Source organism: Schistocerca serialis, chromosome 3 (genome assembly GCF_023864345.2).
Source record: "Schistocerca serialis cubense isolate TAMUIC-IGC-003099 chromosome 3, iqSchSeri2.2, whole genome shotgun sequence".
NCBI lineage: Eukaryota > Metazoa > Arthropoda > Insecta > Orthoptera > Acrididae > Schistocerca > Schistocerca serialis.
In genome coordinates this window covers 104,427,142-104,452,561 of record NC_064640.1, presented here as the reverse complement: position 1 = coordinate 104,452,561, position 25,420 = coordinate 104,427,142, and the positions used below count along the sequence as shown (strand labels likewise).

Below are 25,420 nucleotides of genomic sequence, written 5' to 3'. Positions count from 1 at the left end.
TGAATAATGAGTATGTTCTGCAGTCTCAAGTGAATATTCTGTGGCCGAGACAAGCGTGTTATGGCTATTCATCTTTCCACGCACATGAAACTTACTTCCTCACAGAAATCCAATTTCTGTGAAAAAATTGTCTTTCTCCAGTAGCCGCTGGAAGTCATTGCAAAAAGCATTGCAGATCAAAGCTCACTGTCCCGGATAGTGAATGTTTGTTACAACTACAGCCAGTATGGTTTTATTTATGGACATTTACATAGACTGTGTCAGATTGTTCGCTGCAATATCTGCAGTTCTCTGCTTGCATGTCTCAGTTCCTTTGGGCTCCTGACAAATGATTCCCATACATGTTCTACTTCCTCTGTTGACAGTTCCATCTGCCCCACATCACATAATGATGGAATTTGTTGTACCAACATTGGATTGTTTTGTCTGTTAGAGCTTTTACCTCATATTTGGGATGAAATCATTGCAGAAACATCACAATCAACTCATAATTAGCAAATTTAAGGACAAACAATGCACACATCACTCTATTGTATGCCATTTTCTGACATGCGTGTCCTAAGTAGTGTGCTATGCAACGGCACCTGTTACAATTCCAAACTTAAAAAGATACTCTGCCCACCGAAAGATACTCTGCCCACCGATATGTCATTTTACTATATGCCTTTTAATTTTCCTGCAGTTGTCTTCTAAAACCCTGGAGGCACTTGTGAATAATTATGTATGTCATGTCATTGCTTTCTTGTCTCTTCATAAATCATATAGTAATTTTCCGTTTTTTTTGTTCTGTGTGCACAAATTCTCGCAATGGTATCAATGTCTTGCAAAGATAAATTTAATGTGTGGTGTGACAGTGGAATGTCATGTGTTATGGAGAGCAGGGGTCTGGACTCAACTGCCTGAATTTTGAGGATTGCACAAACCTCTATATTACATTAAATAAATAAATAAAAAGCCTTCCAGGGGACACCACATTATAGTAGACACCTTCAGTGCCAGGAGGGAGGGTTCGTGTACTTCATTGAAGTCAAGAGTTGTGCCGGCAGTTGTTCTGTCCCACAACATAGGGCAGGGAGGGCTCTAGAGGTGTAGTGAAGCCAGCTTCCCTAGAGGAGTAAACCTAATACAAATCCTGGTCCTCCAGGTTGGGCATTTGGCATGGGGCTAATAACCCCCATACTTGGGGGGGGGGGGGGGAGGGGAGGGGGGGGTTACAAAAATTCAGCAAAGCCATCGAAACTGGGTGGAAACATGTATCATGACCCCGGCAAAGGAAACGGATAAAGGATCTGACATTAGCATCATGGAATGTGAGGACAACGCTTCAGCCCGGAAAAATGAAAGAAATACCCAATTAAATTTAAAAATTTAAATATGATGTCATAAGGCTACAGGAAATAAGATGGCATGGGAATGGGCAGATGGATAAACCTGAGTACTCATTGGTATACAGTTGACCAGAAGAAAGAACAGGCCAACTTGGAACAGGGTTTATAATAACTAGGAAAGTTAGGAAAAGTCTATTAGGCTTTGAACCCATAAATGAAAGGCTGTGCAGACTGAGACTAAGTGGGAAATTTAAGAATATACCAGTAGTGATTGGACATGCACCAACAGAGGAAAAAGAGGATATAATTAAAGAACAGTTCTATGAAGACTTGGAAAAAGTACGCTGCGCAGTACCTAAATATGACCTGATGCTAGAAATAAGAGATTTTGATGCAAAAATAGGGAGGAATGAACATCCATATGGAGTTTTTAGAAAATATTCACTACATGAAGAAAACAATGAGAATGGAGACTTACTATGCCAATTCGCAGCAAGGAATAATATGGTTATTAAAAGTATGTGCTTCCCACACAAGAGGATCAATCTGAGTACTTGGAAGTCTGCAGTCAATGGAGTAGACAGTCCGATTGACCCTATTTTATGGATGTACAGAACTGCAGAGGACCAAACTGTGACTCAGACAACTTTGTGATAAAATCAGTCTTGAGAGAGAAACTGTCACTAACAAATGGCAACAGAATAGGAAAGATGATGAAATAGACTACTGAAAAATTGAAAATACCTGATGAAGTAAAAAAAAAAAAAAAACCAAGTAACACTAAGCAGAAAGTTGAGCTATGAAGAGACCACAGTACGAGTATACGAAAGGTGGAGCATGATTGAAAAGGCCATTAAAGAAGCTGCTGAAGAAATAATGGGCATTAGAAGGAACAGAAGAACCCAGGAATAGTTTGACGAAGATTGTTTGTCAGCAATAGAGGAAAAGAACAGGGCAAGAAAAAAGAGAAACCAAAAATAATGTGCAACAATATAGAGAATTAAGGAGAAGAGCTAACAGACTTGAAAGGGAACGAAAAGAGAATGGTCTAAGAAGAAATTTCAAGAACTGGGAGAGTTAAAGGAACAGAGTGAAATAAGAAAGCTATTATCATGCAGTAGGCAAAATAAAGAATAGTTTCCAGCCAAAAATAATGGCATGTTGAGTAAAGATGGGAAAATGATAAGGGAGGAAGGACAGGCAGTGGAAAGATGGGCAGAGTATTTCGAAGATACACTAAGCATCAGCTTAGAAGATGAAGAGACAGCTACACAGGAGGAAAGAGTGGAGCTGGAAGTAGGCAAAGATGCCAATGAGGCAAGAAAGCCAACACTACAAAAGGTCTCCCAGGCTGTGCACAAGTCAAAAAAACAATCGAGCCCCTGAGGAAGACAACATAATCCCTGAAGTAATAAAAACTGGTGGTGAGGCTGTAATAAGGGAACTGCACACCTTAATATCAGATATATGGGAAACAGAAACTATGCCACATAATTGGAAAACTGGAATAAAAATCCCCATTTATAATAAAGGGGAGAAAACAGCATGCGAAAGCTATAGGGGTATAACACTCCAAAGGATGATGGTTCAATCCTGCATCCGGCCATCCTGATGTAGATCTTCCGTGATTTCCCTAAATCGCTCCAGGTAAATGCCGTGATGGTTCCTTTGAAAGGGCACGGCCGACTTCCTTCCCCATCCTTCCCTAATCGTATGAGACTGATAACCTCGCTGTTTGGTCTCTTCCCCCAAACAACCAACCAATCAGCACTCCAAGGCCCAGCTTATAAGGTCTTCACAAGTATATTAAACGAAAGGATACAGAAGTGCGCAGAAGACATCCTACGGTAATATCCGTGTGGCTTTCTACCAGGCAGAGGAATAACTGATTAAATATTTATGATGAGGCAAATCATGGGAAAGGTCTATGAATATGATATAAATCTACAGTTCCTGTTCATCAACTTCAAACAAGCCTTTGACAGCATAAATGGGCAAGGACTGTACAGAGTACTGGAAGAAGTTGGTATATGTGCTAAACTAAAAAGACTAATCAGAATGACAATGACAGAGACAAGAGCAAAAGTAAAGGTCCTTAGCAGAATAAGTTAAGTGTTGACTTTAATAGAGACATGAAACAAGGTGATAGTCTCTCCACTGTCGTATTCAATATAGCCCTGCATAGTATAGTCAATAAAATCAACAAAATAGGCACCATATTTATGAAAACTAGCCAGATATGTGCATACGCTGATGACAATGCTATAGTAGGAAGAAATATCAATACACTCCAAGAAATGTACCAGGAAATGGAAACAGAAGCCTTAAAAATTTTCCTCATAGTTGATGAAAACAAAACAAAATGTATGGTAATGTCACAATCTGAGGCCAGAAGAACCCCTAAAGACCTAAACATCAATGGGAAATGCTTCAAAGGAGTGTCCTCTTTTAACTACTTGGGAGACCTAATAACAAATGATAAGTGTCGGGTAGGCTGTAAGGGAAAGAATACAAGCAGGAAACAGAACTTACTTTGCAACTATACAACTTTTCAGAAATAGACTTGTTACAAGAAAAACAAAACTGCTTATATATAACTCCCTAGTCTGCGCAGTTATAACATACAGGTCAGATGTATGGACGTTGACAGAATGTGATAAAAATGCGGAATCTTCAAGCGGAAAATACTGTGCAAGATCTATGGTGAAACAAGGGAGGAAGAAGGGCTTGAGAATAAGCTACAACACCGAATTACAAGTGTTAATTCATGGTAGGGGCACAGTAAAATATGTGAAATCACAGTGAATATGATGGCTAGAACTCGTGGAGAGAATGGCAGAGGATAGAATTTCAAAGAAAATGATGAAAGGTGTGATCCATTGAGATAGGCGAAAAGGGAGACCTAGAAAAAATGCATTGATGGCATAATAGTGGATCTCACCAGTATGTAAGTCTGGGGGTGGAGAAGAGCAGAAAATAACCGAGAAATGTGGAGGAAGATCGTTGCAGAAGCCAAGGCTCACCAAGGCCTGTAGTGCTACTGAAGAAGAAGAAGAAGGCCATAGGTGTGCTGCATTCTGATGGGATGGACAGCTGTGGAGACAAAACAGTCGTTAACAGGTAACCTCTGAGAAAACTGCTGCACCTCAGTTGTATAAAGTTTACCTGGGTAAGCGGAGCTCTGTGTAGTTGGGCTGTGTAGATCCCTAGCTTTTTGTAAGAACACCATGGAGCCTTAAAATTACAAAATCTCGACATTATTGGTGAGCCATGCCATTACAGATTACCAAAACCCACACAACTAGGGGGCCCCGATAGAACAGTCCTCCTCAAATTTCTGTAGGAAGTCAAACTTTGATAATTGTAATAGGGCACAAGTGTTAAAATGCAATTGTTGTGATAAAGAAAGAAGAGGATTCTTTCAAGAAGTTAACCTCCCTTCTACATCAACAGAAATTTGATGATTATTGCCGGAATTGGAAATTATGTCAAATTATTTTCCAGCAGACTGCTTTTTGTTGAAACTGCTAAATTTCACCAAGTGATCACCCGTATGTGTGCTTAAGAGTTTTGGAAAAAATTTGGTGATTATGCCATAGCAATAGAGAAATACAATACTCTCTCAATTTAAACAGCTTAGACTATTCAAGGTGGTGTCTGCTGGACCTTGTGGGCTCAAGTACCTGAATAATGGTACTGGTTTTTCTAAAATGGATATCCAGCATTGGACCTATCACTGGTTCCCACTATTTATCTTTCAAACTAGGTGACAGGTATGCTATCAGATTATAACTTTCAGTCGTATCAATTAATAGAGTATAGGATTGCATTGCGCAGCTTTCATTTTTGATGTACCGCCTCTTTAGCAGTTAAATTCTTACTCTAAATCGATGATGAATGTTGGGTCTTCCAGATAACCCTAGTGTTGTTCATCGTACGACCAGAGATATATGATCACCTGAAGATGTGGTCGTTATGCCACAAAATCAATCATTTGTCCAATAAAAGTGATTTTTATACATCTCAAGTGGTTTTGTATTTTCAAAGATCCAGTGAAGATGTCATAAATATGGAGACTGCTGAACTGCAAAAAGGATGGAAGTGGAAAGAATAGCAGAAGTTAGAATCATGGTGAGATTTAGGAAAGGTTTAGGTACAGGAGAAGCAATACTCTCTCTACAAGTTCTAGTACAAAACTGCTATGATCAGGGTAAAAATGTAGGCCTTTGTTTTATTGACTATGGAAAAGCATTCGATGGAGTACAGCATCATAAACTCTTGGAAATTCTCAAAAGAATTGTTATAGGTGAGAAAGATATCCGCTGTATAGAGAATTTAAATTGGAATCAGACAGTGCAGGTTAAATTTGATGATGAGGTCACAGATTTGGTCAATATATGTAGAGGAGTCTGACAAGGATGCATACTGTTACCCCTGTTATTTAAGTTATGCTCTGATAGTATTTTTCAGGAGGCACTTTATGATGTCGAAACAGACATAAAGGTTAACGGAGTGTATATCAACAACATTCACTATGCTGATGACACGGTATTGATAGCTGATAATTTAGATGACCTTCAACAACTTGTCAACATAGTAGGATATTAAAGCAGTACTCTAGGTCTGAATATTAACATGAAAAAGACTAATTTTATGATTGTCACACTAAAGTCTGACTCATTTAAAGGTGCAAATCTACAATTTCAATGGTCTGTAATACAGTGTCAACAACTTTAAATACCTCGGAACCTGGCTTTGTGAGGACTGGCAAACAGACTTGGAAATAAAATGTTGCATAGAGAACGCTCGAAACACCTTCATAAAATTTAAGAATATTCTTACAAGTACAGACCTAGACCTAAACCTTAGAGTACGATTTGTAAAATGCTACATCTGGTCTGTGCTTCTGTATGGCTCTGAAGGATGGACACCAAATATGACAACAACGAAGAAGTTTGAGGCCTTTGAAATGTGGATTTATCGCAGAATGCTTAAAATACTGTGGACTGCAAGAATAACCAACACCAAAGTACTGGAACGAATGAACAAGCAGCAAGAAATGTTGACAGTGCTTAAAAGAAGAAAAACTGCATACTTAGGACATATAGTATGGAACACCAAATATATGCTTCTGCAGTTAATAATAGAAGGGAAGATTGAAGGAAAAAGAAGACAAGGATGAAGAAGAACATCCTGATTGGACAATAAAAGCAATGGACAGGACTACGAAGTGTAGACCAGCTATTACATTTGCGGTTCACAGAAGAAAGATGCAGCATGTGGTCGCCAACGTCGATTAATGGATAAGCAGAAGAAGAAGAAGAAGAAGAAGAAGAAGAAGTGATGACACAATAGGAGCTTTACAAAACTGACACTTTCATCCTAACATTAAAGTGGGCAACCTTCTAGAGTACATAGAGACCAGATTTATTTGACTAAAAGGAAGATTTTATCTGTTCCACATGATGCGATGCTGTAAATAGCAAAGATTCACTCACATCACAGTCGGATGTAATGGCAAGGCAAAGTATGGCAAATGGAGTAAAGACACTCATGGAGCAGAGGAATCATGTTCAACATAGGATTTATTTGTAAACAGCTGAGGTAATTGTGAGTCTCAAGCTTTCCCGGTGGATATGTTGTAAATATTCTTCACGGGTTTGCCACTGGATGATGTGCAAATTCCACAATATTTTCTGGGAACAACTGTCTGACAACTTCAGGTGGTTGAACCTTGCTGTTGGCTAAGTAAAACTGACCTTATCCGCTGTCATTGCTCCTGAGGTAATTACCCTGCATTGAGCAGGAATTAACCAGCATTACTAAAAGAAAAGAGAATTCAAGAAAGTGAAGTGACCAAAAAAGGAATATAAGGCTCTGCAACCTTTTTTCCCCTTTCAACTTCCTTTTCCTCCTCTGTCGGCTTACTTTTCCTTCTTTGTCAGCTCGCATTTTTTCTCAACTTCATTTGCTGTCGCTCTGAGAAAAGATATGCCACTTAAAGGCAACAGACATTGTCACAAACACACATACATGTAAGTGTACATGTAATAATGCCCATGTTGGGTTGCTAAGCATACAGCTACTTTCAAACCAACACGAGAAGAGGTCACTGAAAAACTGTAGAGAGAACATTCAGCCACAAAACTAGAGTTCACGAAGCAGTTCAACCTTATCCGAACAGCAAGTATCACAACAACTAAAATCGAAATCCATGTCTAAAAACAGCCAAAATTTAAAGAACCTGTGCACAGAACCATCAGATAAGAGGTGGTTGGTATTAATGACCGTGCGGAGCTGAAAACACATACTGGTGAAATGGGAGGTAATCTTGCTTCTTCTCTCACTGTCCAACATGCTTCACCAAAAAAGACAGGGCAAAAGAATAACTCCTTCAGGTTAGTGTATCCTATACTACAATGTATTGTGAACAGCCCCAGAATTGCCTCTTGCAACCATGTACGCTCAGATAGCTGCACACAGTTGGGGTGCTATTCCCAATACCTGAAAAGTATTTGTGCCTTTGGAATGTTCTGGGGCAACTGTAAGATGCTGCAGCCATGGCTTACCAATAGCTCCACCTGGGCAGTGCGTAACTCGTGTTTGGAACATATTCATTCCTTCAGTAACACTAACAAGGATAACTGTAGGGTGCAGAGTCACTCCATTGTGCTATGCCAAAGGTGTGACACATTTCAGTTAAGTGTTTTATGTGTCCTCATTTATTGAAGGATGCACGAATGCACTATTTCAAATATTAAAGCAAAGTACAAACCACATAAAATACTTCAAAAACAATTTCTACAGTAATGTGAACTATTTTGCTGGTTTCAGAGTACTTTACGGCCTACAATGGAACCCATAAAACAACTAACAGGTGCCTGGAACCTGTTTCGTGGTTGTAACTAGAAAGTTGTAACCCGCTACTTACGATTAATAGTTTAGACCATCCTTAGTTCACACAGTATTCAGGATAACTGTGTGCTCCCTTTATCTCCCACCTCATGAGCATGTTGATTACGGTGCCTGTGAGAACCTCATTCATGAACTCAGACCCAGCTCTTTCCTTTTCTTGGAGATTTAATGGTGCATCATAACCAGTGGGTCTCCTACATACACTTGTCTCGGGGATCAAGTAGCGGAGAGGTTGTTCTTGTTGAATGATGTCTGACCCCGTGGTTCAAGGAAAGCAAAACACCTCAGCACTACAAACAGATTTTGAAAGATGTGGAGTGGGATGTGTGAGCGTTGGAAGATAGGTAGCGAAATATTCTCAGTGACAGAATATACACTCCTGGAAATGGAAAAAAGAACACATTGACACCGGTGTGTCAGACCCACCATACTTGCTCCGGACACTGCGAGAGGGCTGTACAAGCAATGATCACGCGCACGGCACAGCGGACACACCAGGAACCGCGGTGTTGGCCGTCGAATGGCGCTAGCTGCGCAGCATTTGTGCACCGCCGCCGTCAGTGTCAGCCAGTTTGCCGTGGCATACGGAGCTCCATCGCAGTCTTTAACACTGGTAGCATGCCGCGACAGCGTGGACGTGAACCGTATGTGCAGTTGACGGACTTTGAGCGAGGGCGTATAGTGGGCATGTGGGAGGCCGGGTGGACGTATCGCCGAATTGCTCAACACGTGGGGCGTGAGGTCTCCACAGTACATCGATGTTGTCGCCAGTGGTCGGCAGAAGGTGCACGTGCCCGTCGACCTGGGACCGGACCGCAGCGACGCACGGATGCACGCCAAGACCGTAGGATCCTACGCAGTGCCGTAGGGGACCGCACCGCCACTTCCCAGCAAATTAGGGACACTGTTGCTCCTGGGGTATCGGCGAGGACCATTCGCAACCGTCTCCATGAAGCTGGGCTACAGTCCCGCACACCGTTAGGCCGTCTTCCGCTCACGCCCCAACATCGTGCAGCCCACCTCCAGTGGTGTCGCGACAGGCGTGAATGGAGGGACGAATGGAGACGTGTCGTCTTTAGCGATGAGAGTCGCTTCTGCCTTGGTGCCAATGATGGTCGTATGCGTGTTTGGCGCCGTGCAGGTGAGCGCCACAATCAGGACTGCATACGACCGAGGCACACAGGGCCAACACTCGGCATCATGGTGTGGGGAGCGATCTCCTACACTGGCCGTACACCACTGGTGATCGTCGAGGGGACACTGAATAGTGCACGGTACATCCAAACCGTCATCGAACCCATCGTTCTACCATTCCTAGACCGGCAAGGGAACTTGCTGTTCCAACAGGACAATGCACATCCGCATGTATCCCGTGCCACCCAACGTGCTCTAGAAGGTGTAAGTCAACTACCCTGGCCAGCAAGATCTCCGGATCTGTCCCCCATTGAGCATGTTTGGGACTGGATGAAGCGTCGTCTCACGCGGTCTGCACGTCCAGCACGAACGCTGGTCCAACTGAGGCGCCAGGTGGAAATGGCATGGCAAGCCGTTCCACAGGACTACATCCAGCATCTCTACGATCGTCTCCATGGGAGAATAGCAGCCTGCATTGCTGCGAAAGGTGGATATACACTGTACTAGTGCCGACATTAAGCATGCTCTGTTGCCTGTGTCTATGTGCCTGTGGTTCTGTCAGTGTGATCATGTGATGCATCTGACCCCAGGAATGTGTCAATAAAGTTTCTCCTTCCTGGGACAATGAATTCACGGTGTTCTTATTTCAATTTCCAGGAGTGTAGAAGGGGGTCGCCGTGGGTATGGAGGTAGAGATTGACTTCCAGTCTAAGAGCTTGTTAAAAAATAATAGAGTAACAGGGAATGGGAGAGGTGGTGACTGACAGCCGGTCCTGGTGAACAGGGCTAGGGGCAGACAGCAAGTGGCATTCACCATGGCTGAAATCTGGCATAAAAGGAGCATCTGCTCTGTCTCAAAACTGGAAACCAAGAGAGCGAAGCAACTGCTCCCTACCCTGCAGTAACCACACAGGTGACTTCCCTCCCACATTCTCTATTGCTTAACTTCACAGTGTTGGTATGCTAACACATTCAGTAGAGGGCTGAAACTGTACCTTGTAAGCAGCTTTCACCAGGAATAACTGCTTCTATCCTGAAGTATGGGCTGTGGCTTCATGTTGATATGGCAACAAATCTTGCTTGGTTGAAAAAAGGTACAAGAAAAATTTCAGAATAAAATTTTGCAAAACGTGTGTTATATTTTGAGACTGCCTGGCCACCTTATACATCCTCATACATTCCATAAGAAATGGTGGCTTACAATTTTCACGAAAGGGTACAGGGCAATTACTCAAGCTGTGAGGTGCACAGCTAGGGCCTTACAGACTAAATGGAGGGCTGTGTTACAATTGTTTGGTTTTTTGTCAAAGGGAAAATTGTATATGGTTGTAGAGCCAAAATCTGTAAAATAATTGTCACAACAATTTTCATGCTAAGTGGAATAGTTCAAAAATGGAATAATCTTTACAGTATATGTGGATAGTTACAATGTAGTGATAAGATATTAATCTGGTGGGTGTTCACATTTAAAATAACCACTGATTTTAAATAACTGCAATCTAAATTCACTGATGCTTCTTTACTCTTAAATGGAATTTTCATAATATTTCCATTATTAAAAATGTCCATTAATAAAACTCCAGCTGCTAAATATTATGGTTCAGACTAAGGAAAAAATATGCAACTTCCTATAAAAGGACACAGTTATTTACAGTGCGCTAATTATTCTCTGATGTAAGACACACCAGTGTTTAAAGTCACACCATCATAAAAATTAAATATAAAGAAATAGGTTGAACACAAGTATAGCACAAGAGCTTCCTACACACCATTCAATTTCCACTTAAGCTATTCATCGATTTGGAAGATCGCCCACACATTTGATTACTTACCAAAATTCCAGAACCACAGAAACAAAAAAATAAACAGTTTGTACATCACAAAATGTTCAGTTAATCCATTCATTAGTTACAGTAAAAACATGAAGTAAAAGAGTATAAGAGGAAGCCCATCTGTGGCAAATTGTCAGCACCTCAGTCCTATATAACTTTTGCTGTCCTCTGGAGGGTAACAGCAGAGAATAGGTCTCTTCTCCACATTATCATATTCTCAGTACACATTTTATTTCCCATTAACCCCTTAATGTATTGATATTTTTTTTTTTTTTTTTTCAAATCATGTTCCAAAAAATAATTCTGTATTAAAAAAAAAAAATCCTATAATGAATGGCATTACATATAGACATGTGAAGATAGCTTTTAAAGCTCAGAATAATGAGTTATAAAATTTTGAAGCTCACCAATAATAAAATCCCAAGTATACTTATGCACTGAGCTTTGACTAAAATATCCTGAAACTTGAAGTCATTTTTTAATTTTTTTTCTGGAGCTATGAAATCTAACCATGTATTTCACAACAGTTGCATGTGAATATAAATCTTGTAGGAGCTGGCTGGAACACAGTGGATGTATTTATCTCGTACCACTGTGTAGCACTTACAGGAGAGAGGCTTAAAGCATACAGTATCTAGTGGCAACCATCTTAACTAAAACACAACGGCCAGGCTACGGAACACGTGACTATCAGTCCTGAAAGAGATGTAACCAAGGTTTTATTTTTCCGAAGGTCTATTCTAAAGTTGCCTGAGTGTACTCGGGATTCTAAATTTCTCTCAAAATAATGAAAATGAGATAATTCGGGGTTGTATGTTAAGGGGTTGACTTTTCCCCAATTATTCGATGCGTATCATCGTAATACTAACTTATTACATCATCATCTTTGTGTTTCATGACACATTATTAGAACATTTTGAGTTCCAGTTTTGTTTAACTTTCAATGATTCTCCATTAACCTTTTTATTGTTTTCACTACTGATGGCAGGCCTGTCTCATGCCTGTGAGTAATCAGAAAACTAGTTCACACCTACAGAGAAAAGACTGAATAATGAGATGCACTGGGGGGGGGGGGGGGGGCGGCAGGGGAGAACCTATGACAGAGAGGAGGAAACTTAATCCTTTCGTCTAACACTGGTGGGGCACACAGCTTCCTAGCAATTTTGGCAACACCATTAATAATCAAGTATAATGACTGTATGTGCACCAGAAGCCTAAAGTCACCTAATCCTGCTAGGAATGTAGGAGGCAAAACCAAGATTGGGAAACTTAATAGTTTGTCGTTTTCATTTCAGAACCTAGATGCCAGTACAGCATCTGTACCTTACTTGGAAACAAAAACTCAAGCCCTTGAGGCTCTTACGTCTGTTAACAGCAGGATATCTACAAGACAGAACACTCCTCTCATCAGTGACATGAAATGGGATGACAGTAGGAAAGATGAAAGAAATAGCATGGTTTGTAACATGAAAATGTAACAGAAGGAAATGTGACAAACGGCTCAGACACTATGTGGTTGCTAAGCCACACGATGCCAGCTGCAAGATCCTGGAGATCAGTTGAAAGCCTTACCCTATAATCATCTTAACAAATAACATCAAGAAATATACATCTACAGATTTTTCCTCATATTTCACACCTCAGAAGTCAACTTAAAAGTACCCTTTTCAAAACATTATGTTCTGGGTTTTCCATTGTTTGATCTCAGCTTAAAAGAAACACTTAAAAGCACACATCTGTAAATAATGCTGTTCATTGCAATGTCCTTTCTGCTGTTCCTCACATGACCTGTTGAATGTTCTGCTCACAAAATTATGACTTGGTAATGAATAAACCTCTTTCTAATGACAGTGTAACAGCGTACCCAGCCTGTACACTGGAAAAGCTGCGATTCTTCCTAACCGACCACACAGTCTTGAACAAGAACGAAAATTTTGCGGCCACCCTTTGGTGGATTAGATTCAAATTCTGATACTGATTTTTACAGACAGCAGTGTGGGATAGGTGAGTGCTCGAAGAGAGGCAGTGAAATTAGAGATAATTAAAGAGCACTTGGGGTGTATTCTCAGTGACAGAATACAGAAATGGATTGCCCTGGGATCAGAGGCAGAGTTTGACTGCCAGTCTGTGAGTTGATACCAACCTACGTTCTTTTGATACTAAAAAGATTTGCAATCATTTTGGAGTTTTGTACAGTTGTTTGAAATGCAGGTAAATGCCAGTGTTAATAAGCTTCCTATCTGTTATTGCTATAAGTGTGGTTCATGGGTTAAACTATTAGTAAACATCCATTTTAAACCAGTAGTAGTAGTAGTAGTAATGTCAGCAGCATTATAGTTCATGGAGAGCTGTTGTTGAGTTGTGCCTTCTCACTTCCTTTCGTAAAATATAAAATATTGTCTCGTGTCAAAGTTCTTTCACTCATGAGTCTCGTAACGTGAAATGTGGTTTGTGAAATGTTGTTTGTCAGAACAGTACATTTCCAAAAGGAAAATCTATGGGATTGCAAAACAGATTTTCAAAAATATTTGTCATCCAGGGGATTGTGACTTAAGTATTCATGGCTGAAATATAAAGCAATTGAATTATTTTTAATTGTTTAATTGTCAGCTGCATTTCACATCGCATTCCAGTTACTTTACTTTTAACTGTTTTCTTTTTTTCCATTTTAGATTTCCAATATTAAAATTTCAGAATTACCACGTTCTGTTGCACGACTGAAGAAATTAAATCTTCTAGAAGTCAGTGATACTAATTTATCAGCTGTTCCACCATTCATAAAGACTCTTCCGAATTTAATGGAATTGGTTCTTCCAAACAATAATTTGCGTACTAATGACCTGAATGTCATTATTGAAAGCGCCTCTCTAAAGACCAATCTCAGACTACTGGATCTGCGGCATAATAAGGTACAGTTTTAAGGAAACATCATAAATTTTAAGGAAATGTTGTAAATGTAGTATGACCCAGTGTGGGAATTATCATTTACTAATCTTTTGTTGCGTGTATATTCATGATTAATTGAACTGCAGAAGTAAAGGGCCTTTCATATATTACGCAATTTTTTAAAATGTAGTAATTAAGTAAAAAATACATAAAAATATTTTTTTTATTTTCCTCAACAAACTGTCCTGTTTAAATGTGGAAGATTATATCAGATATGTCCCGTCCACTGTCTTTGCAGGCAGCTACTCGATCTATGAAGTTCGCGATGACCCTTTCACAGACATCTCCATTGATGTTGTTGTTGACACATTCAGTGTCTTCTTTAAGTTGGAGAACTGTTTGTCATTTGTTCTCATAGACCTTGGACTTCACATAATCCCATAAAAACAAGTCACATAGAGTAGGGTCACAAGACCTATGAGGCCATTGCATGTCACCTCGAAGTGAGATCACAGACTGAGGGAATTCTTCATGGAGTTAGGGTTATTGTCTCAAGGGATGTGTGACATGTAACCCCATCCTATTGAAACCTCAAATTTCTTTATCAACCACAGTACTGTTGAAGTTGTAGGAGCATTATTACATCAGAGTATCCCATGAAGTTTGCAGTGTGCATAGCACTCGCCAGTTTTGTAATGTGTTTTCACAGCGATAACACACACCTCCTTTGTGCACTGCTCCATGGCAACTGAGATTCTGAAAGACACAAACAATAATTAATCAAGTAATCAGAATGACAGTCGATATTAAAAGTAATAAATACAGTACTGTAAACTGAAAAACAATATTTTAGCACTCGTTTTAAAAATTGGGTAATATATGAAAAGCCTTGTACTTATACTGAAAGAGATGAAATTATAATTTTAGATATTTGTGTAATGTTAGAAATACTGTCTGATAATTCTATTCATTATAGAGCAATTCTTTTCTAATAGAATTCTTCATTTGCAGTTTCATTCTAAATTGATAATGTTTATATGATTGCTGACTTACAGAAGTTGATGGAATTCAGTGAGATGCACCTTTGGATGCTTGTGATTAGTTTCAACTGATTTGGAATGTTAGTTGATGAATCTTATGTATTGTGATGATTAAGGTATCTGATAATGTGGTACATCAACTTCATTTTAATAATAGTTACACATTATTGGTGTTTCAAGTTTTACAATATACTTGCTGCCAATTCTGAAGTTTTCAAACTAATATAACAAACTATTATACAAGTTCCTAAAATTTTATATCGCAAAGTATTCATCATGACAATTGCCTTATTGAATTTCGTAACAGTTTCATCCCTCTTAGTGTTGTTAGAATATCATGAAAATTCTGCTCGAAATTTTAATTTTGTTGCAGAATACGTTGCGTGGATCCAAAATTTGGAATCTTTCAATTCTGCTTTCACTCGAGGGAAAGCTGAAAAGAACTGATTGTATCATACAGATGGGGATAGCACAGATTTTTGTTTATATTTTTTAAATTTTTGGCCACTGAATGACACGTGAGCTGAGAAATAGTCTGGTAAATAAGCCAGTAAAAGGTACTTCGTTCTGACTGCGGCAGACGCTGAAGCTTTGTCTCTGCTGTTATGTGATGACTAGGGAACGGATTTTTATGTAAACAATTTTATTTATTTATACATTTATTTATTTATTTGTTTGTTTTCCTTGATAAAAACTGCTGTTATGTGATGACTAGGGAACGGGTTTTTATGTAAATAATTTTATTTATTTATACATTTATTTATTTTCCTGGATAAAAACTGAAACTGAGACAGAAATTTCTGAAGCAGTGCACTTGTAGACCTGATTCTATTTCACATAAAGTACATATTTTTGTAATATTTTATGTAAATAAATGTTTTAAATAATTTTGCTAAAGCACATAATTTGTTACTTTTCTTTGTTATAAGTTTTAAATTTAACAGAAAATCTCTTTTATTGTTGTTTTACGAGAACACAGCTTGAATGAACTTAACTCGTAAATGTATAACATAGTGAGTGATTCCACTACACGTGCCGCCTCGTTATCTGAAAGAGGAATCCCTTATTTATGATGTGGATGGCTGACACAATGTACACAACAGTCTTCAGTCATTGCCCTTGTCCTGTTTATGGCAAAGTGTTTACACACTATGGTATCTTAAGTAATTGGTGATATAGTGCTGAAAATAAAGTGTTCACTCTTGTTTGCAGCAGTATGTTGCTGAATTTAGTGGCATCTTTACAAGTGATGGAAGAATTCTGTTCTGTCAAAAATATGAGAAATCAATAAATGATCTAAAGTCTTGCAGCATTTAGCAGGTAGTAAACGTAGAATGGCTGCTTCATGTACAGCTTGTAGATAATTTCTTTTAGGTGAAGCAGCTTCCTCTTAATACCCTGGTTTCAGGAAGTTCTGAATGTTATGCAGATTTGTGCAATACTTACCTTTTGTGTGATATTCCTTTATATAAACTGAGAAGTCCTACACTCAGAAATTTTCTTACAAAATACACAAATTTTGAAACACTAGAAGAATCAACATTAAGAAAACTGTATATGACTGCCTGCCTGTTACGAAGAAATGCTGAGAAAGATCAGAGCAGAATGGGGGGGGGGGGAGAATTGGGTAAACCTTGATGAATTACCAGACTGTAGCTGCAGAAAAGTAGGAAATGTTGTAGGTTTGCTAGAAAATAGTGAAATAGTTTTCCGGCGTTGTTCTATTAGCACGCAAAGAAAGATAAGCATCAAATCGTGTAAGAATGACTTGCTTATTCAATGAATCTCTGGAGTTGTTATAGCCAAATGGGGTGAAATATGATAGTATTTTACTCTTACTTATGGATGCTGCTCCATACATGAAAAAGGCAATTGATGGCCTATCTGTAAGCTTCCCACACAATATACAAAACTTGTATAATACATGGTGTACACAGAGTATGTGGGTAGATACATACATTGTATCCCAAAGTGGACATATTGATCTCAGACGGCAAAAAGATGTTTGAGAAAGAGCCAACAATAATTTATTTTTTCAGAGCCAAAAATCCAGATCTTGCACAGCCACCTAGACCCATACTTACTCATTGCAGGACACTGTTGGAAGCTGCAGCGTGTTAGAGAAACAGTTTTGAAAATTTAAAATGGGTGATTAATGAACTGAATAACAATGATACTTCTTCATTGAAATTATTCAGAACTTATTTAATGAGAGTACACTAAAAAATAAATTGTATTACATTTCTGCAAACTTGAGATTTTTGTTTCACTTTATTAAAAAATTAGAAACATCAACAAGCTTCTTAACTGGGACAGTTAATGAAATGCGTAACACTGAGAAAAAATTAATTCACTCAAAGGTCCAAAAGTGGAAGCTATTAAACAGAAATTAAAAAATATTTTTGAAAAAAATTGTGATTTCATACTAAGTGTAAAATTTCCAAGGTTTTGGAAGGGGAAGTACGTGATGGTAAATTGAAAATGTGTCTGCCAGTGGCATTACTTTGATGAAACATGCAAGACTATCATCATGTGATGTTGAAAGTTTCTTCTGGTATCGTGCATTGATTCAAGACATTGATTTGTGATGGAAAACATGGAGAAAGTTTTCATGGTTCACTGCAACAGCGAGTTGTTTCATTCCACTACTGCGTCAGCATAATTGGTGAGTGTTTTTGTTAACAAAAGTACTTGCAGTTTTGTGATATTGAAACAAAATATTGTTTTACTTTTATGTGTATTTTTTTATTTTTCCTACATAAAAAACAATATATTTTAAATTTTTAGCACATAAAAATCTGTTCCCTAGTGATGTTCAAATTTCAGATTTAGTTTTAAGTTTTATTTGGGGGAGTGTTTTATATACACTTATTTAAAATTTGTCACTGATCTTGTCTCATTTTTTACCAGTCTCTCATTTGAACACTCAACCAGTATACTGCAGTAAGTGGTGGGAGGACTGTAGGACTGATCCAGAAGTTGACGATTCGCTGTGAGAATGAACGTGGGTGACCTCCAGCTGCTTCTGGCTTGTTCACTCACACCCTCCCTCCCACTCCATCCCATTCTGTTTCACTACATTTCACCTTTTATTTTACCTTGAATATTATTTAACATTTGTAAACTTCTGTGACTTGTGCATTAAGCCTGTATTGTATAGTGGCAAGGGGATTGCCGGTTGGGTACAGAAGTTGACCTCTCATCGCAGACTAGACCCAAGGATCTCTGGCTGCTTCAGATTGACACACCTCTCCTACCTCATTGCAGTGTCTTATCTTTCGAAATTTTGTTTCCTTCCCTCTGCTTTTTATCTGATCTCCTGCCTCAGATGACTCCTCAAAGATCGAATTGGCAGTCCATCCATTTCTTCTCCAGGAAACCTTTAGGCAATAACTAAAGGAAGAAAGGGACTGATTACCTTGATATTCGGTCTCTTTCAGCCTCCCAAGAAATTCATGTATTCATTTATGTTTTCCATGGTTTCCCTAAAGTGCTTAAGGCGAATGCCAGGTTGATTGTTGTGAAAAGGACATGTCAGAGTGCTTTTCTTGTTCTTCCTCAATCTGAGCTTGTTCTTTTTCTGTTATTGACCTTGCCATTGATGGACATCTAACCATATCCTTCCTTTTTTCCTACAAATCTTGTACAAATGCAGTCCGTACAAAATGTTCCTCACCTAACTGCTGTGTTTTACCCTTTCATGACCATATTATTTCCAGAAGTTTTGGACTTTTTATGAGCACTTCATTGGTCCAAGAAACCACTTGTAGAATCACAATTAGAATCTTGAAACTCGGAGATTAGCCTATAGGTACAAAAAAATTAGTGGGAACTGTTGTTCCCACTGAACTCTTTAGTAACTCAACCCGGGAATTAAAAATGTTGTTTATTTTTAGTTAATTGCTGCTGTCCTTTGAGTTCACTAAGGTGATGTACTGTGAAACATCGTGCTATGCAATGTTCGTTGCACCATTGGGCATATGAGACCCAACTTTCTACGGACGAACTTGATCTGTAACTCCAAACACACCCCTTTCCAGTGTCTGGAGATGCACACGTCTTCCTCTTTGTTTAAGACATGAGAAGCCAGGGATGAGCTGGCTTGCCTGCTTCTGTCTTTTGAAGCTTCTGTATAATGCAGGTATTGAACACATGGCAAATTGACTATCAGGAGAGACAGCCTGTGCCACCATTTCAGTGAATGATGGCCTGCATTATACTCTTCTTGCGTTGTTGTAGCTGATAAAATCTGTGAATGCATGCTGAAAATTAATGCCTCCAAAGTTTTTATTCTGCTCTGATTATTGGTTGAGATTTTACATATCATGCATATTATTTGATCAACTTTCATGCTTCGCTGACACAAGACGCAACCATCTGCATTTAGAGGGCTCCAAATTGTAGTGTGTTACATGGCGGTGTGTTACGTAACTATCTTAGTGTGTGAGAAACAGTGTGCTGTAATCAAGTTTTTAACGATCCAAGTATGGAGCACCCTATCCTTCTGCGTGGCAATGCCAGACCACACATGAGCACTGCAACCTCGGCAACAGTCAAACACCTCAGGTTCACTTTAATTGATCATCCTCCGTACAGTCCTGACTTGACCCCAACCGATTTTCATCCATTTAGAGAGCACCTTCCAGGACTTCACTTTGATAGTGATGAAGTGATGCAAGCAGAGGTCAGGTTGCGTCTATCAACAAATTCAAGCTTTTTACAGTGAGGATATCAACAAATTGGTCTCTTGGGATAAATGTATTCGTCATAAGGATGCTTATTTTGATAAATAAGTATCTAGACATGGGGAATAAAGGTGTAGAATGATAATAAAGTTTGTTTTATTTAAAAAGCTGGAAGAGGTTTCACATAAAAAATTCCGGCACACCCTCGTATCAACCCCTCCCATTATTTTATTGTATTCTGTCACAGCAGTAGGGCAGAATACTTCACTTCTGTTACCATCTTTATTCATTGTCAGAATAGTTGTGTTTTTGAGATTGTGATCATTTGATAGTGTATAAACACAGGTTTACCATCCTGCTACTTGACTGCTGCAACGCATCACCTGACAGCTAATTCAAATTATCCTGTGCTAAGTTTTGATTCCCCACCCCCTCAGAATGTCTGGCATATCCTTCCAGTTTGAATTGTTCCAATGCCATAAAATCAGTGAGACTTGCATTATCTGATATGTTGTAAAATATTTGTCAAAGGCCACCACCCTTTTTCTTCCAACCATTTCATTTATTAGTGTAAGCACAGCGTATTCACCCTACAAAAATTCAGACCTATCTTTGTCTTTTTATCCAGTGTAGATGTCAAAGTTTATAATTAACCCAGTCTTTGCATAATCTAAGCACCACACTTTATAACCACACTTGACTGGTTTTATTAGCATATAGTGTTTTAGTGCAGAGTATCCTTTGAAGGCCAATATATGTTCATCAGCTGCCAAAACTGGTGGTGGATTGTGCACTTCACACAGATTCTTTGTTATGGAGTGATGACAGATTGGATTTCGTACAGCTTGTTATATCTCAGTTGTCCCTCTTTGACACATATGTTGTTGTCAATGCAATGCAGATTCTCAACCATTTTATTGTACTGATGCTTTGACACCAATGATGTCAATTCAATGCAGTTTCCCAACCATTTTATTGTACTGGTGCTTTGACACCAATGATGAGATGCCTACGATTGCTGCTCCAATAATTTCCAAGTTGTGGAAGCTGATGTATACCCATAAAAATAAGCATTTGCATTAAAGCTTTCAGCTCAGGAATGGTTATGTCCTGGCAGTTGGAAGTTACTTTACTTGTTTACTTCCCTACATTATCTTTTATGTTATGCATACGAGTTTGTATGATTGCAAATGTATAGCAACAGATCTTCTGTAAATAAAGACTGGAAATATATTACTTCATTATCAGACTTTGAGAAATCAGCCTGATTTTCTGGGTCTTTTTTCTAATTTCACTGGAAGATTTTCAAAATAAGAAACATCACTTCACTCGGACAGAATGTTAAAGCAGCTCTTGATAGGGTTGAGTTAGATACACTAGTGTGACAAGGAGACGTGGTTCCAATTTCACAAGCTTTTATTGTCAAATCGAAACCGGCATAATCATTTGGTACAATAATGTTATCACTAATTTCGTTTGAAACCTGTTAAGTATTCGATGAATCGATATCTCCATCAGGAAAAGGAGTTGCCATTGAAATCTGAATCTACATCTTCTGGTAAGGAGTTCAAAATTCTCAGAATGCCTTCTGGCGTAATTCCAGGCATTCTGAACGATGATAAATGTACTACAAACACAATGCTGATTTCACAGCCATGCAGTTTGCACACCACACACAGTTCAGTGAGATACATAGTTTGACTAAATTAAAATATTTGTATGATTTCCAGTGATAAAAGTTTTCAAACGGAGACATATACTGTCTCCATTATAAATATAGAAGTAGAAAGAATATAATACAAATCACTTCACACACAAAAGAAAAGTGCAGAATATGAAGAAAGCTGTTGCAGTCAAATTAATGGCTCTGATTCACTCAGACACCACCTTTGGTTGACAAAGGATGTAGATGTATAATAGCTTCTGGACACCACTTAGCACACTATAACAAGAGATGGCAGCACAAGCTAAAAGTGGGAAGACTGATTACCGCTGATCTTGTTGTGAAAACAAGTAAGTGGAAACTATAGGTCCCACTGGTCATGAAAGGGAAAAGGTACATTTCACATACCTGAGAACAACTTGGGTAATATGGAATTCAATTTCAGTTTCAATTTCTCAATATCCTGATGAACTCCAATGAAAGCTATAGTATTGTTGTAAACATTGACTAGTATGTAACAGGTTGAATCAGTGCCTTGTTTACCAGGGGTCATTAGTACAGATTTTATTGAAACTGATTTAAAATGCATCCCAAAATCTATGAATCACAGGCATTATTGCTCTGTTCTGCAATTTTGTTAACAATTTGCAATTGTCCATTCTGTTATTCAGGGGTTGGACAAAAGTAAGGAAACACCAAGAAAACCGTACAATACCATTCCTAATACGATGTGAGAAACCTGTGGCATTTAAAACAGTCACCTTCCAGTTGTCTCGGATTGTATAAATACAGGTCCTGTATGATTTTCAAGGGAATCTTATACTATTATTCCAGCAAAATACTGGCAAGTTCAGTTAACGATGGGTGAATGTGGATAGCAGTCACGGACCCTTCTCTCCAAATTAGAGCACAAAGGCTCATTAATATTGAGATCTGGTGACAGTGGTGGCACAGGGAGATGTGACAATTTGTTCTTATGCTCACATAACCAGTCCTGAATGATGCAGCAGGGGCTCTGTTGTCTTGGAACACAGCACCACCACTGAGCAACAAATGTTGTACCATGGGATGGGTCTGATCAGCCAGACTAATCACATAGTCCTTGTAAGTAATGCAACCTTGCAGAGTATCATGGGACCCATGGAATACCACAGTATGGCTGCCCAAGTCCTTCGCATTTACATAGATATTCCGCAAGCCACCGTACGATGCATGGTGGAGGGTACCCTGTACCACTACTTGTCATTACCTTTCCTGTTGCACTCTCAAATAGAGTGAGGGAAAAACAACTGTCTGTCTACCACCGTATGAACCGTAATTTCTCATATTTTGTCTTCATGATCCTTATGCGCAATGTATATTGGCGGCAGTAGAATTGTTCGGCAGTCAGCTTCAAATGCAAGTTCTCTAAATTTTCTCAACTGTGCTTCTCTAAAAGAACGTCACCTTCCCTCCAGGTATTCCGATTTGAGTTCCTGAACCATCTCCATAACCCTTACCTGTTGTTCATATGTACTGGTAACAAATCTAACAGTCTACCTCGGAATTGCTTTAACGTCTTCCTTCTGTCCGACCTGATATGGATACCGAACACTTGAGCAGTACTCAAGAATAGATTGCACCAGCATCCTTAATGCGCTCTCCTTTACAGGTGAACCAATCTTTCATAAAATTATCCCAATAAACCAAAGTCGACCATTCGCCTTCCGTACCATGCTCGTTCCACCTCATATCACTTTGCAACTTTACGCCCAAATACTTAAATGACTTGAATGTGCCAAGCAGGACACTAGTAATACTGTATCCGAGCATTACAGGTTTGATCTTCCTACTCATCCACTTTAACTGGCATTTTTCCACCCTGTCAGCCAAATCATTTGTGTATATTGATAACAGCAGCAGTTCTATCACACTTCCTTGTGGCACTTGTGATGATACCTTTGTCTCTGATGAACACTAGCCGTCGAAGGCAACATACTGGATTCTATTACTTAAGAAGTCTTTGAGCCACTCACATATTCCATATGCTCGTACCTTCATTAACAGCCAAATGCTTTTTGGAAATCTAGAAATATGGAATCTGCCTGTTGCCCATCATCCATAGTTCTCAGTATATCATGTGAGAAAAGAACAAGCTGAGTTTTGCATGAGCGATGCGTTCTAACACTGTGTTAATTCATGCACAAAAGCTCTCAATAACGTTCATTATATTCAACTGAGAATTTGTTCAAGGATTCTGCAGCAAACAGAAATTAGGGACATTTGTCTGTAATTTTGCAGGTATGTTCTTTCACCTTTCTTATATACTGGAGTCACCTACACTTTTTTTCCAGTCGTGAGAGATTCACAATAAATGCAAGATAGGTAAGGGGCCTATGCTGTAGAATACTGTTTGTAAAATCGAACTTTGATTCTATACGGATCTGGTGCTTTCAAATCTTTCAGTTGTTTCTCTATACCAGGTATGTTTCTTACTATATCGTCCATACAAGAGGCTGTCCGATTATCAAATGATGGTATGTTTGTATGGCTCTCTTGTGTGAACGATTTCTTGAAGCTGAAATTTAAAATTCACCTTTCGTTTTGCTATCTTCAACTGCCGCACCAGACTGGTCAACAAGGGATGGAATGGAAGCCTTGGCCGAACCGCCACAATGCTTCACTCTCAGGACACAAACTTGGCCAGAAGTTGGGAACAGCGCGAAACAAGACCAAATGACTTTCTTCCGTTGCTGCATAGTCCAGGTTTTAACATTTCAGCACCACATTTTCTTGTTATTGGGGTTTGCATAATTGGAGAGTGGTTTTTGAATTCCAACTAGTCCGTAGTGTTGTTTTAGTGCTGATGTGGTTCGCGAGTGTGACATTCAGTTCTGCAGTGACTTTCGCAACTGTCATCATCTTAATTTTCATCACAAACCTCTTCAGTGACAGTCTGTCATGATCACTCAGCACATACTTTGGTCCACATTGTGGCCTAGTGGATGATTTTTTTCTGCTTTCCTTGTAGGTGATGTAAGTCTTTAGTATACAGCCTCTTGAAACACAAAACACTCCGACTCCTTTGCTTATGGAAGCATCCACCATAAGAGCACCAACAAGTTGCCCACTTTTGAATTCACATAGTTGTGATATAGTGCACTCACAGCTACGCAAAACACTGTTTTGACCACCACTGACACTCAGAATGTATTGAGGACTTTGCACAGGTGCCATTTGTGGTCAAATACAACAGTGAAACCTGCAGACTTGCCTAGCATCTGTATTTATGTTGAAGTGTGCATTTCTTGCAGTATCCTTGAAGTTTGCTAACTTTTGTGTTAATATTAAAACTGTGATAACTAATTATTTTTAATATAAGTAGGTGTATCAGTCTGTTATTAGGTCACATTCATTACTACAAAATGTAGCCACTGTGTTATGCAGTCAAACTGCCACCATCTCTCTGTCACTATTAGTCAGTTACATCACTATTAGTCAGTTACGCCTAGAACTGCGGTGGCCGAGTGGATCTAGGCACTTCAGTCTGGAACCACACAGCTACTGCGGTCGCACATTCGAATCCTGCCTCGGGCATGGATGCGTGTGATGTCCTTAGATTAGTTAGGTTTAAGTAGTTCTAAGTCTAGGGGACTGATGATCTCAGATGTTAAGTCCCATAGTGCTTAGAGCCATTTCAACCATTTTTTAACTGTTCATCTGCTTTGTATGCTTTTGATTACTTCTTATGATGAAGCTGATTATCAGACCATGAACACTGGTGATACATAAACATGAAGAAATTAAAAATTAATTACTGCAGTGCAGTGTACAGTGTTTGAGACATACGTGTGTGTACGATACTTTCACAACAAAATGATCTTCAACATAGTGACAATGCTGCTAATGAAGGCAGATTACCAGCTGAGCAAAGTTACAAGGCCCACCCAATAAAAAG

The 25,420-nt window shown here is 39.1% G+C and overlaps 1 protein-coding gene across 1 annotated transcript in view; it reads left to right on the top strand.

The window, feature by feature from the left end:
* LOC126469777 (leucine-rich repeat protein 1) overlaps positions 1–25,420 on the top strand; it is a 120,918-nt gene that overhangs the window by 47,737 nt on the left and 47,761 nt on the right. Inside the window, exon 3 of the mRNA XM_050097014.1 lies at positions 13,882–14,118. Coding sequence (XP_049952971.1) covers positions 13,882–14,118 — 237 coding nt within the window. The remainder of the gene's footprint in view (positions 1–13,881; positions 14,119–25,420) is intronic.